Raw genomic sequence first — 14091 nt, 5'->3', positions numbered from 1 at the left:
CAGAACTGTTGGTTAGTAAAGTTAGTTATTATGTAGGTTAATTCAGGTGAGTTTAGCACTTGTATGAATTTTTCTGCGCTATCTGGAGCCCATCTGTAGGTTAGATTGAGTTTGTACATTTTAACAGGTTAATTGGTTGGTCATTTATAGGAATATATTTATTTGGTTATGGTCTGAAAAAGGAGTTTGCCGCCTGACAGTGAATGCACTGAAGTAGGAGGGGTCATGTCAGTGATTGCATAATCCACTGCACTTTTACCCAGAGCTGAAGAAAACGTGAATCTCCCTAGAGAATCCCCTGGTATCTTGCCGTTAAGCATGTACAGGCCTAACGCTCAACAGAGGTGCACTAACTCTTTTCCACCGTTATTAACCACGCAGTCGAGGTTTCTTCATGTGGTGGTGGTTGGTGAAAGATGCAAGGGTGACTGGCCAAAAACATGTGCACTGCCCTGAGGGTCTATGAAGTCAGGCTCAACACCAGTGTGTGCATTAAAGTCTCCACATAGTAGCACTTTTCCCTGTGCTTGAAAGTAGCATATATCTGAGTACAAATTATTGAAGTAGTCTTCTTGATAGTATTCTGATTCTGCTGGTGGAATGTAGGCAGCACAGAGGTAAGTTGTAGTTTTAGTGAGGCCTATATTGTGTAGTTTCAGCCAAATGTGATATTTTTCAGTTTTAACGACTGATATATGTTTAATCAATTCATTCTTGCACCACACCAGAATACCAGCAGAATCTCTTCAATGGCGTGCTGTTCGTAGTTTAACAGATGGCACAATGATCTCAGAGTAGTTTGTTGGACACATAGTGGCAACTATGTGAAAACTATGTTTTCTCGATACCAGGTCTCAGTGAGAATGACAATATCACTGTTTTCAATACATTTAAAGGACTCAGGGTTTGTGCTTTTCAAGACAAAGGTTGAGGAATACAGACCCTGTATGTTCCAACAGCTAATGCAAAAAGAATGCATAAGTGCAGTTACAATAGAAAATTAACCGTACAGTGAGACAAGTCAGTAGAAAAACAGTTATCATTACAATTAAACCCACCCCCGCCCTTTTTTTCTTTTTTTTTCAGAAAGAGGGTGAGTGTGTGTGTGTGTGCGTGGGAATGTGTGCTTGCATAGGCATTGGTGTGTGTGTGTGTGTATAAATGTGTGTGTGTGTGTGCTTTCATGGACGTTGGTGTGTGTATGTTATGTGTGTGTGTGTGTGTGTGTTTGTGTATGTGCGTGTGTGTGTATGTATCTCCGAATTAATTAATAATTAGAGTATCTCTCTCTCTCTCTCTCTCTCTCTCTCTCTCTCTCTCTCTCTCACAAAATCGCGTGATACTGGGTTGGTGTGAACAAATCCCAAGTAAGATCTTCTCTTTTCATTTGACGACAGGTCTGTGAGGAACAGGAGTGGGAGAGCGAGAAACGCTGTAGGGGGTGAAGGGGCCGTGTATGTGTGTGAGGTCACACCCCTTGCCTAAAAAGGTAAAGCCAAATGCCAGTGGTCCCAGGCAGCTCTAAGAATAACCCAGGGCCATATTGCTTGACTCAGAAATAGGCTGTTGTCAATGAAAGGTGGCTACCCGTCTCCACCCTGTGTTCACTACACGAGTTTCTGATTGCTTGATGCAAGTTCCATTGGTTCCGTTTTATAATTTTTAAGTCAAATGGAATTCCTGTAGACAAATGGAAGGGGAATGAAGAGATGTAGTTTAGGAGACTGATGTGACTATTTTTACCCCCACCCCCAACTCCCTTCATTCCACCCTCCTATCTCGCCCTCCTCTGTTCCACAGAGCCCTTCTAATCCCATCACACTCTGCTCCACCTCAACACACCCAACCACGCTAGGCTCCCGGAGCCCATACTCTCATTTAACTTAACCTAGCTACCGCTTCACACTCCACTGGGAGACTTCTGGATCCATACAATACAATTCTACGCTTCTAAGGACAAGCAGGAATATTACTTGAAAAGCGTCAAGAAGATGGATAGACTGGTGTGAGATTGTTGGCCAGTGAAAGCTATATTTTACTTCTCTCTCTCAAGAAGTCAGCACTACACATGGATGGGATGTTGTGTCTCACTTGACTGCAGGATTTACTTTGTGGAACAAAGAGTGTTCACACTCCTGGTGCACAATCTGCTGTAGCAGCTCATTTGTTTGGTGATGTCATCTGACTCCAGGATTTATAGGTGGATTCTAACTGTGTAAAACCAAAAACAATGACTGAGACAGTTGAAGGTAACGTATGATCAATATGTTCCTTTTCACTCACCTCTACAATAATAAATCACCACAGTGCTGCTCAGGTTTTGGTGGACAAGCCAATAGAAATCTTAAAAATATCCCAAGATATGCCAATTTGGTGTCTCCAGTACTTTTTATACTGTGTTTATACAGTGTTTGCTTCGAATAATTTGCTTTTATAATAATACTGACATATTAATGACCTTTCTCCATTAAAAATATCAGGATTTACATAAAGAATATCAAATCCAAATCCATATGAAGTGCAAATATATTTTTTTAATAGGTTGAGTTCGAGGATGTAACATTTCTTATGCTATTTAAAACTGGGTGAGATCGTCACTTAGACGTTTCAGCTATCAAGCTACAACACTGAGATCTGAGAACACTGGGTTTGGGAACCACTATTTTCAATACAATTCATTCTCTGTCTAGCAATTCTTGGTTCTCTGGTTCCCATGCTCCTTTAGTCAGGTTATTATCCTCTTTGGGCTGTTATTTTACTGTACAACAACCAAATGCCTCATGTTGTAAATCATGAGGCTTTACGGTATTCTGCCCTTGTCTTTGACAGCTTTATAATGTATATATAGGTCTAACGCTCTAAATCAAATGTATTAAGAGAGTGTGAGCACAGAGGTACAAGGATACATTCATGTTAACAGAAGCACCCTGTGTTAACGTACAGAGGGATGAGTAAAAGTAACAGGGGATAGACGATGGATGCACTGTATTATCTCTTTAAAATACTTCTTTTTTTTTAATATGAAATGACAAAATACTTTTATTTTTAGAAATATAAATAATAGTTCAAGTTATCAAATTATAGGATAGGTCTGTACCTGATTTGTCAGAAGCACTATTGTGCCAGAAATGAGATTTCAGATTTTTTCTTTATATTTCAGGTTTTGTGGTTTGTGCAACGGGTTTGTGCAACCAGCCGGTTAAGATTGCTTAGATGACACTGGTCACTAGTTCATATCCTTAAACACCATGATGAACCAGGAAGTGGAGACAAAATTAATAGGGACTGACACTGAGATATTGTGCGGTTATATAATAAAGTCCCCAAGAGTGGGGTTATAGATAAAGTCCATCTATAAGAGTACATTTATATAATATAGTCCATATATAAGAGTCAGGTTATATAATATAGTCCATATAAAAGAGTAGGATTATATAATATAGTCCATATATAAGAGTCAGGTCATATAATATAGTCCAAATATAAGAGGGGCTTATTATAGGTAAATTCTATATATAACATTGATTATGATGAACATTGATTATATTCTATATATATATATTATATAACCCCATCTTGATATGGACTATATAATATAACCCCACTATTGCATAGAGACTATTTTATACAACCTATATATATATATAGGTTGTATAAAATTTTATAAATCTTTGTTGTGTGATTTTATGTTTTGTATTCAGGAACACATGCAACCGCACAAGCTGAGGTCACTTAATGAACACAAACTACTCAACAAAGCAGTTCATATTACTCTTATCATAATTCCTGTTTTTTGAATTACCTGAGCTCACATGTCAAATTCTTTTTTATGTGATTGCTAATGCTGATGTCTTGTATCAAGCAGAGAACAAAGTGAGGATTGCACTGAGTGCTCAGTTAGTGTAGACGTGCTGCTAAGCCATCTGACTCAGCTGTAACAGGATCCCCTGTTGGGGGCCGTGTTGAGGGGAGACGACAGGTGGAACCCCCAGCTCTGTCTTGCTGTGACAAAGCCCCTGTTGCCCCCTAGGTGGACTAGAGAGATCCAACCTCTCACTGCCACAATGGTTCACTGTCAAATAGCAGGTATTTTTATTAATTAAAAATATATTTTGAAAAAAGCTGATCCTATTCTAAAAAAGTACATAAAAGTACACAAAACAGTGCATAACAAAGCATATAATGCCTTCCAAGTGAAGTTTTCAACAACATCAATATTTGTTTAAAAAAATCCAGTCAGACAAACAATAAGGTTTATGATGGCAGGGTTTTCATATTGGATAGAGTCACTGTACTGTCACTGTACTGGGGGCACCCTCATGTGTGATATAAATAAGGTAGCCTGGTATTTTTGTCATGTTATAGGACTATACTGGTCATTTCACATTCATTGCCATCTATTTGTGTGCATGTTAATATATCCTGTTCGGCTTAAGTTGCTGTCTTCCTGCTGGAAGACACTTTCAATTGAGTGTGCCACTGCCTTTATGTGGGACACTTTATGTGGGGCAAAAGATTTAAAGGCACTTTCACCAAACATAGTGCGAGTCCGAGGAATGTCATACATAATCAAACTGCTAGACCGAGTGTAACGAGCACTGTTTGTTCTAGGAACCATTAGAGAACACAAATACGGAGGCAAATCGTGCAAGATTGCCTTATAAAGAAACATATACCAGTGTTCCATCCTACGGGTGTATAAGTAAGACAGACCAACTTTCTCATACAATTTACAATGGTGCGTTCGGAAGCCAGTTTGAGACAAACCGTAATGCTGCATGGTACACAGAATCTTGCATTTTCAGAGATGATGAATTTGCATGCATATATAAAACATCACCATAGTCAATAACAGATAAAAGAACGGCTTGGACAATTTTCTTCCTGGCACCAAAAGAAAAACAACATTTATTTCTATGCAAGAAACCCAGTTTCATTCTTAGCTTTGTAGTAAGACACTCAATGTGATGTTTGAAAGACAGATTTTCTTCTAGAAAAAACCCCAGGTATTTATAGGTTGCGACTCTCTCGATAACTTTGTTGTGGTTGTTGTTGTTGTTAGAGTAACAATCTGGTTGTCACCCATATCAGATGTTTTCTTACTTCTTGTAAAGCAGATCAGTTTGGTTTTTGGATATATATACTTGATCACTTGATATATACCTGATCACTGGGCCAATTCTCTTTGTTTACATTTGCATTTATACACTTAAATATACTGTGAAGTACTGGTACTGGGCCACTTTATAATTTATATTGTTTATACCTTTTATTTTGTATGCCCTGTTTGTTCTCTTTGGCTTTACTTTAGCATCTATTTTTGTCTGCATTAGCACTTGTATTTCTATTGTATTGTATCTTATCCTGTGTTCTCCACTGCTGCTGGCCTGCTGTAACAGATTTTTCCCCCGGGGGATTAATAAAGTTATTATCTATTTATCTATCTATCAAAAACATGCATGTGTTCCCCATTTAACGAGAACATATCTAAATTTGTATTTCCTTTCTGTCTGCTCCTCCTCAGTTCGATCGTCCACGACCACAATGGTGATTGACGCTCGGGGTGGGGAGGGCTCCTCACGTGCGGCCCCCAAGAAGAGCTTCATGGATCATTTCTACTCCACCTTCAGCTCCCCCATAGCCTGGGTGCTGGTGCTGGCCCTCGTCATCACCTGGTCCTGTGTGTTCGTCATCATCTTTGACATGATGGATTATAAAACCCTTTCAGGTAGGGATGTGGTGGCGAGGACCACCAAGAGGCAGAGCTTGTTGTGTTCTGTGTGAAGGTGCTAAAAGAGTAACATGCAGGCATTGTGACACAGACAGCTGTCTACACAGCCCACATTGTTTAAATGGAGGTCTTATCTTGACAATGTTCTCTGATTAAAGATACCCTATTTTGGCCAACAGTTGACGGGCCCATTCATATAGTGACATATTTCACAGAGAAGATAAATGCTAACAAGTGAATAAGTATAATTCTACCATTTAAAATATTGGCACTTTTATAGTTATATAAACATTTCAGATGAGGGACCTACAAGGATCAGTGAAGGTTCTTGCATTACACAGCATCAGTATTTCTGTAATACAGTACATCCAACACACCCCTGCTCTGGGACATTGAACATATTTACTAAGATGTGTAAAAATAAATGACGTTAAAAGCTAACTTTGTGTGCGGTCATATTGCAACTGGGCCTTGTTTCCATGAATGTAGTAAAACAGTTGTCAGATTGTGATGTAAAGATGCAGACGTTGTAGGAGAGAGGCAGACAATCATTGTCCAAACCACCTCCAGAGGTAGAGTCCTCTAAGTTAAACTAAACTGACCCACAGTCAGGGCAGCTTCTGGCTAGAGGTGGACTGGTATATTATCTCCCATGTCTTGTGACCCATCCTATTTTATAGGAATAATTTAATGTAAAATGCCTTTTTTTTTGTTTAAAGATGCCTTTTTTTATATATATATAGGCCTGCGTCCACGTCATGTGACAATTTTCTGTCTGCTTAAACAAACAATATGGCTGAATTACTCTCAGTGGAAAATAATTATTATTTACTCATTCGAAAGTTATTATGAACATTGATTCATTTTCTTAAACATGAAGGCATATATCCTGTATTTAATACATGAACATGAACATGTTATATGAACACAATTTTCGGAACAATCCCCGAAAATATTGATGAAAGGTTCCTAGATAGGAGCGGGACTCACGCATTACGAGTTCTATGTAGAGGTTAATTTACACAAACTCAGATAAGGATTTATCACCTTAATAGAGCACCTAATTTTCACCTAATCTAAAGACAAATTAATTAGCCAGCTTTTACAACAAACCATAGTGCAAATGTCCATAATAACGTTGATAAATAACAATATAATAACAGGTGACAGCTGAGCTGCCCATTGGTCTGTTTTTGGCATATACTAGGCGCATACTAAGTTTTGGCGCATGTTTTTAGGCAAGCTAGGAAATAGACATACACAAAGGTGCGCCAGACAGAACAGCGCCTCACCGAGTGCCTCCCAGGCAATAACTCATACGTGAGAGGTTATTCTTCAGGCTCGGTATGTATTGACTATTTCTGTTGTTGAGGGCAATGATCACGGCATGCTGAATATTCGTAGAAACAAGCAATAGACAGCCAAATTTATGATTTAGTCTAAAGATGGAAAGCGGAATCTACCTAAATTATCTCAATTATCAACCACATTATTGAGTGTGTGAGTAGACGGAAGAGTCTAGAATTCTCTTCAAGTGTGTGTGTGTGTGTGTGTGTGTGTGTGTGTGTGTGTGTGTGTGTGTGTGTGTGTGTGTGTGTGTGTGTGTGTGTGCGTGTGTGTGCGTGTGTATGTTCCCCTGGTGTGGCTGTATGTCCAAAGCCAAGTTACTAAAATTGTATATGTGCATTTCACACATTACTTTTGTCATTAGAGGTCAGATTCTCAGATATGCCTGTTGGATGGCTAGGGTGTAGGTCTGGGAAGAATTCCAGCACTAAATCATGCAAACGAGCTGCTGGGTGAGGCGCAAAGAGATGAAGCATTTGCTGAGGCTTTGTGAGCCACCTCCTGTAAGTTGGAGCACCTAAATTGATATTCATACGCGTCCTTTGAGACCCTCTTTGATAAAGAAGGGACCCCAGGTCCTCCTGAGTCAAGTGCCCTTGACTCAGAAGTCACACTCAAGATCAGGAATGACTTCTCACACATGATGAATTAATGAATTGTGTCAAATAAACATGCCTTGTTAAATCAATGAGCTTAGTGATTTGCTCTCATGAATAGGTTATCGGCTGTGTCACTGCCAAATCTGTTTGTGCGCATCTCTCAGAGTAATGTAACGAACCCTCAGACAGAGATTCAAAAAAACGAGTCACATTGATTACAAAAGCAATTTATTAATTACAACAAAACTGTTTTAACTGCATTGCACCTTAGGATATGTTTATATTTCCTAGGCATGAACTTAATTCCCGCCCGACACAAAATATTGGCCATATTTCTTAAACAAGCGCATATGGATATATACGATAACTGGGGGGCGGGGGGATTCTGAACAGGTTTAGGTTTTTTCTTAAACTGAATATAGCCTACCCTGATTCTAGACCCTAAAAAACCCAAATAAGCATTAACAATGCAGAATTTGCAATTAAAGGCACTTTTCCAACTAGAACTGTTATCAAAATACATTTTAATGCCGAAACAATGTTAATACTGCATTTTCCACTAATCAAATGAAAGTCTGCCATGTTTGGTTTTCAGCGATAGCAGCGTCCATAGCAACTACCATAGCAACGACAGAAAACGTTTTATTTAAACAATTTTCTGGCAAGACCTGAAAGAATTAACTTCCTTAATAACTATCAAACTAAAGGCCATATACAATCGCTGAACAAATATTTGAGGATTAAAATACAAATTTCTTGCTAGCAATGTTATCAAAACCCATTTTAATGCTCAGTGGAAGTGCAAAATATTGCATTTTCCACTGAGAATATATCAGCCATCTTGTTTGTTTATGCATACAGAAACTTGAGTCACGTGAAATGGACTCAGGCCTGGAAAAGGCCAAAAAAACGTAGGCATCTCATAGAGACATTATTGTGAAACTCAATCATAAGTTCTTCATTATTCAGAACAGTGCTATAAATACAATAATTGTCTGTAAACTGTCTTTCTCAAATGTCAGTATAAGTGTGTTAATATTATTTGCTCTGTTCTGTTTAAATGTACTGGTTATCAGGACTGTTGGAAGGTTGCAAATGTGTGTGACACATCCAGACCATGTGAATCGTCACATAAGGGTATCCAGTAACTAACCCTAACACTTAATGGTTGGGGGTAGAAATAGAACAGGTGGTTTGCATGATTTGGAATGGTACTTAAAGGCCTCCAACATTAAAAAGGCATTATATTTGGACAGATAGACGTAAAAGTATATATACGCACAAGACTACGGTTTTAAGTTTATGCCAACCGAATGTTAAAAACAATACAATGTTTACTAAAATCCACAAAAGCTTGTTTTTCTGTTATATTTTTGTGTTTTACAATATTTCCAATATTCTGAGTGCATACAATCTTAGCATAGCAGCCTCAATAGGAATGGAACCCCTCACCCTGTTGAGCGAGACAAAACCCCAGTCCAAACCGTACCTCCTTCCATCCCCAGTCTCTGTTGCCAACGCCCTCACCCACAACCCTTACTGTTTACTTACTGTCTGTCACATATTATTTGTCCACAAGTTTTATTTCCTCCCATTTTTTAGCTTTAGAATATATTAGATCAAATTATATCTATATTTTATATTGACTGGAATTCACTACTACTCTGACGATTTGTTTTATAAAATGTTTAATAATTATTTCACAATAACTGCACCTTATTTCCTAACATAGAGTCCCATCTTACACAACTATATTGTGCTAAAACCTCTAATGTTTAATTCTTTAACTTCTATGTGTTCATTATGGGCCCACATGATTCATGAAATCATGATTTACTCTTCTGTCTGTCTCTAGATTTTTAACTCTAACCATTTTTACTATTCATGCCTCATCTTCCTAACGCCTTTGTTTGTGTTTGTTGCTGTGTTGTATTGTATTGTGTGTCTTCTTTCCTACTAGGTCCCCCTCCTGCTGTCAGGAAAACCTTAAAGGATACAGAGCGTAGAGGCAAGGCACCCCAAGGAGACAGGCCTACACAGACAGCCCTACAGACAGGCCTACACAGACAGCCCTACAGACAGGCCTACAAAGAAAGGCCTACACAGACAGCCCTGCAGACAGACCTACACAGACAGCCCTACGGACAGGCCTACATAGACAGGCCTACACAGACCGGCCTACATGGACAGACCTACACGGACAGGCCTACACTGACAGGCCTACACAGACAGGCCGACAGGCAGGCCTACACAGACAGGCATACACAGACAGCCCTACACAGACAGGCCTACATAGACAGGCCTACAAAGACAGGCCTACACAGACAGGCCCAGCACAGCTAATGCTTGATAACCACTTACTGACATGCATGGTTGTACGAACACCAAATTTGGAAACAAGGAACTGCTCATAATAGCATGCATTGTTTGAAGTGCATAACAAGGGCACGTCAATCTTTTGACATCTATCTATATTTAAATAAATAAATATGTATAAAGATGTAAAGATATATCTATAAATATAAAATATATAGATAGATAGATATATCCAACCATTAAATATTTATCAGTTGTACAGGTGGAGTAGCTGATTATTAGTTTATAATATTATACAGGAACCCTACCTTAATGTGAAACAAGTCTTTCACAAAACTGATTAGTTTAGCTACACTTTATTTACACCCAAACCTAACGATCAACCATGCACACAATCCCACAACCTCACAAAGCCATGTCGATGCACCACACTCCAAGAGGGCATTATGATACTTTATATGTGCCAACATTCATGTCAATAACTATATTTGTTGATGTAGTTTGGAGTGAACCCCTAGTTACCACAAAGTTTATTAAAAGCTTTGGAAAATTTTGCATCATGCACATCCCATTTTCATTATAATGCATTAAACAATAATGCATCATTGTAATGATCTAAATACATAGTGACGTATACAATTCTTCTTATCTCAATATGAAATATGGAATCCCTCAAATAAAAACCAGCAAAGCATAAGTCTGCAGAAGAATTGTGTATGGCACTATGAAAGATTTATCAATTATTCAAATGATTGTTAAGTATATACTACACATGAACACTTTTTCTGGGATTTATTTCTTTTTATTTGCGGTTTATTTGTTTTTATTAGCATGGCGAACTGACATTTTGCGATGAAAACAATATCCCGAGTTTAAGAACTCAATCATGGGATATTGCCCAATATCCCAAGATAGCGAACCAATCAAATTGTGCCATTTTAGGAGGTTCACGTGTAGCATATACTAAATGGAAATATATTGGAAATATCTGCTTCTTGCTTAACCCTCTGTGCTGCGTGTCACGGTGTCTGATGCTGACCGTGTCTCCTCCAGGAGGCCTGACCAAGCTGGGCTCTGACCCCATGAAGGCAGTTAACGACGCAGTAGAAGGTTCCTCCAGCATTTTGACCTCAATATTCAGCTTTGCTGCTAACCTCATTGCTCCTGATGAGGATGAAGGTACACACGCACACACACACACACCCACAGACACACACACACACACACACACACACACACACACACACACACACACACACACAGACACACACACACACACACACACACACACACACTCACACACAAACTAAGCAGTACTGCTTAGAGTACTACTGTGTTTTAATGATAAAGGATGTTTTTGTTGCTCAGCTTTAAAGGTCCCATGTCATGCTACCAGGTGTGAGTGTGATTAGCCTTGCAAGCCGTTTTGAAAATCTGCCCCTTATGACATCACAAGTGGGCGTGTCCACATAGATGTTTGAAGGATAGATGAGCAACGTTTGCTACAGTCCACTGGGTAGGCTTGTAAGACTGATCTATCCAGCAGCTGGCTTTGACCTAGTGGTGTAGTCAAATGCAGATGATTTTGCAGGGAGTCTGATTATCTATCCAAACTGACCCGGATTTTCCCTGTTTTTCTTTTCCAAGACCATGTCCTTAGAAAATAAAATATATGAAAATGTTTATTCACAGCATTTATATCAACCAAAAGTGACTAACAGTTTTAGATTTAGGTAATCTAAATCTAAACTCCCTATTTAGCTTTAGGATGTGATCACCTGACTTCTAGATGGCTCATGATTAGAGATGTGTTACAATTAACCTGTGATCAAATCATCCCGATTCCCATATTCATAAAATGGTTCTGATATAATCTATAAGTCTGGAAATGTATGATTTATTTCAAATCATATTTAGGGTTTTTCTTTGATAGTCGCTTTGTTTTGATTGCCGTTAAAATAACCCTTATCAACCATCATTAAATAAGTTGAGTCTGTGACCAATTTACATTTACATTTAGGGCATTTAGCAGACGCTTTTATCCAAAGCAACTTACAATAAGTGCATTTGTTACAATAAGTACATTTGTCATAAGAAGTGAAACAATATATCGCTGTCGGTACAGTAAAGATGTTCATAGAACCAAGTGCAAGTATTACAATCGCTAGGCTAACTCATTCCCCGTGTAAAGCAGCGATAGCAGCTACTGTAGATGCTACACAATTAAGTACCTTGAATAAGTTCAATGTACAAGTGCCAGGACGTACAACATTCAATGGTGGCTGTGCATTGGTTTCTATGCAGAGTCGAGATGAACTCTGAACAGGTGAGTTTTGAGTCTTTTGCGGAAGCTGGTGAGCGACTCTGCGGTCCTGACATCGGTAGGGAGCTCGTTCCACCACTGAGGTCCCAAAACAGAGAAAAGTTGTGACTTCGCTGATCGACCTTTGCTTGCTCTCAGCGATGGCGGTACCAGACGTCCAGCTGAGGTAGTTGAGCGGAGGGATCGAGCTGGGGTGTGTGGCTTTACTAATGCTTGGAGGTAGGCAGGGGCAGTTCCATCGACTGCCTTGTATGCCAGTACCATCATCTTGAATCTGATGCGAGCTATTACAGGGAGCCAGTGGAGGTCTCGGAAGAGGGGGGTTACATGTGAGAACTTTGGTAGGTTGAACACGAGGCGCGCTGCCGCATTCTGGATGCGCTGCAAGGGTTTAATCGCAGAGGCAGGGAGTCCAGCCAGGAGTGAGTTGCAGTTGTCGAGGCGGGAGATGACCAGTGATTGGACTAGAAGCTGAGCTGCTTCCCTTGTGAGGAAGGGCCGGAACCTGCGGATGTTGTAAAGTGCAAATCTGCAGGATCGGGCCACCGCAGTGATGTTTGCGGTGCAGCATAACTGATTGTCCAACACTACACCAAGGTTTTTGGCAGTTGGAGAAGGAGATACAGTGATGTTCTCAACAGTGACCAGTAAGTCCATGTGTGGGCAATCTTTCCCTGGTATTAGGCGGAGCTCAGTCTTGTTGAGGTTAAGCCTCAGGTGATGGGCAGTTGTCCAGGTGCTGACTTCTGCCAGACATTCAGATATGCGTGTTGCAATCAGGGCTTTGTCAGATGAGGGAAAGGAGAGAAATAGCTGAGTGTCATCAGCATAGCAATGATAGGAAAAGCCGTGGGATGTAATTACAGAGCCCAGAGATCTGGTGTAGAGGGAAAACAGAAGAGGCCCCAGCACCGAGCCTTGAGGGACACCTGTATCAAGCGTGCAAGGTTTGGACAAGGAGCCATTCCATGTTACCTGATAAGTGCGATTCATCAGGTAGGACGTGAACCAGGAAAGGGCAGATTCAGCTATGCCAAGCTCGGCGACAGTGGCGAGGAGGATCTGGTGGTTCACAGTGTCAAATGCTGAAGACAAGTCAAGGAGAATGAGAACCTTTGAGAGGGACGAGGCTCTGGCCGCCCGGAGGGACTCAGTCACCGCGAGGAGAGCCGTCTCAGTGGAGTGTGCTTTTTTGAAGCCTGACTGGTGAGGGTCAAGCAGGTTGCTAGATGAGAGATAGGAGGACAGTTGGTTAGCGACGGCACGTTCCAATGTTTTAGAGAGGAATGAAAGAAGAGATACCGGTCTATAATGCTGGATGTCAGTGGTATCAAGCGTTGGTTTTTTGAGGAGAGGCTTTATTCTGGCAGTCTTGAAAGACGTTGGAACAATGCCAGAAGTGAGGGAGGAGTTAATAAGTGCGGTTAGAAATGGCAGGATGTCGTTTGACACAGCCTGGAGGAGGGAGGAAGGGATAGTGTCAAGGGGGCAGGTGGTGGCATGGTTAGATGTTATAATTCTGTTGACCTCGTCTGAGGTGAGAAAAAAGTTGGTTAATTCAGGTGAGTGCAACTTCTCTGGCAGGATGTTAAAGTCGCCAAGTATAACAAGTGGTGTGCCATTTTCAGGAAAGCAGCTGAGAAGGGCATCCATTTCGTCGTAGAAGTCACGAAGGGGACCAGGGGGACGGTAGATTACCACAATGAAGAGATTAATAGGAAGGGTGACAGTGACAGCGTGGAGTTCAAATGCAGATCTGGCCAAGTGTTCTAGTG

General features: G+C 40.3%; 1 protein-coding gene across 1 annotated transcript in view; it reads left to right on the top strand.

Annotated features, from left to right (window-relative positions):
* Nucleotides 1–1967: 1967 nt before the first annotated feature.
* The window catches only part of trdn (triadin), a 34320-nt gene continuing 22196 nt past the window's right edge, over nucleotides 1968–14091 (top strand). The window contains exons 1-3 of the mRNA XM_079753239.1: nucleotides 1968–2249; nucleotides 5525–5728; nucleotides 11047–11172. Of these exons, the coding sequence (XP_079609365.1) occupies nucleotides 2231–2249; nucleotides 5525–5728; nucleotides 11047–11172 (349 nt within the window). The 5' untranslated portion in view covers nucleotides 1968–2230. The remainder of the gene's footprint in view (nucleotides 2250–5524; nucleotides 5729–11046; nucleotides 11173–14091) is intronic.

Source organism: Pollachius pollachius, assembly GCF_949987615.1.
Source record: "Pollachius pollachius genome assembly, chromosome: 16".
Lineage (NCBI taxonomy): Eukaryota > Metazoa > Chordata > Actinopteri > Gadiformes > Gadidae > Pollachius > Pollachius pollachius.
The sequence above is the reverse complement of the archived record's forward strand: the minus strand, read 5'-3'. Positions and strand labels throughout refer to the sequence as shown.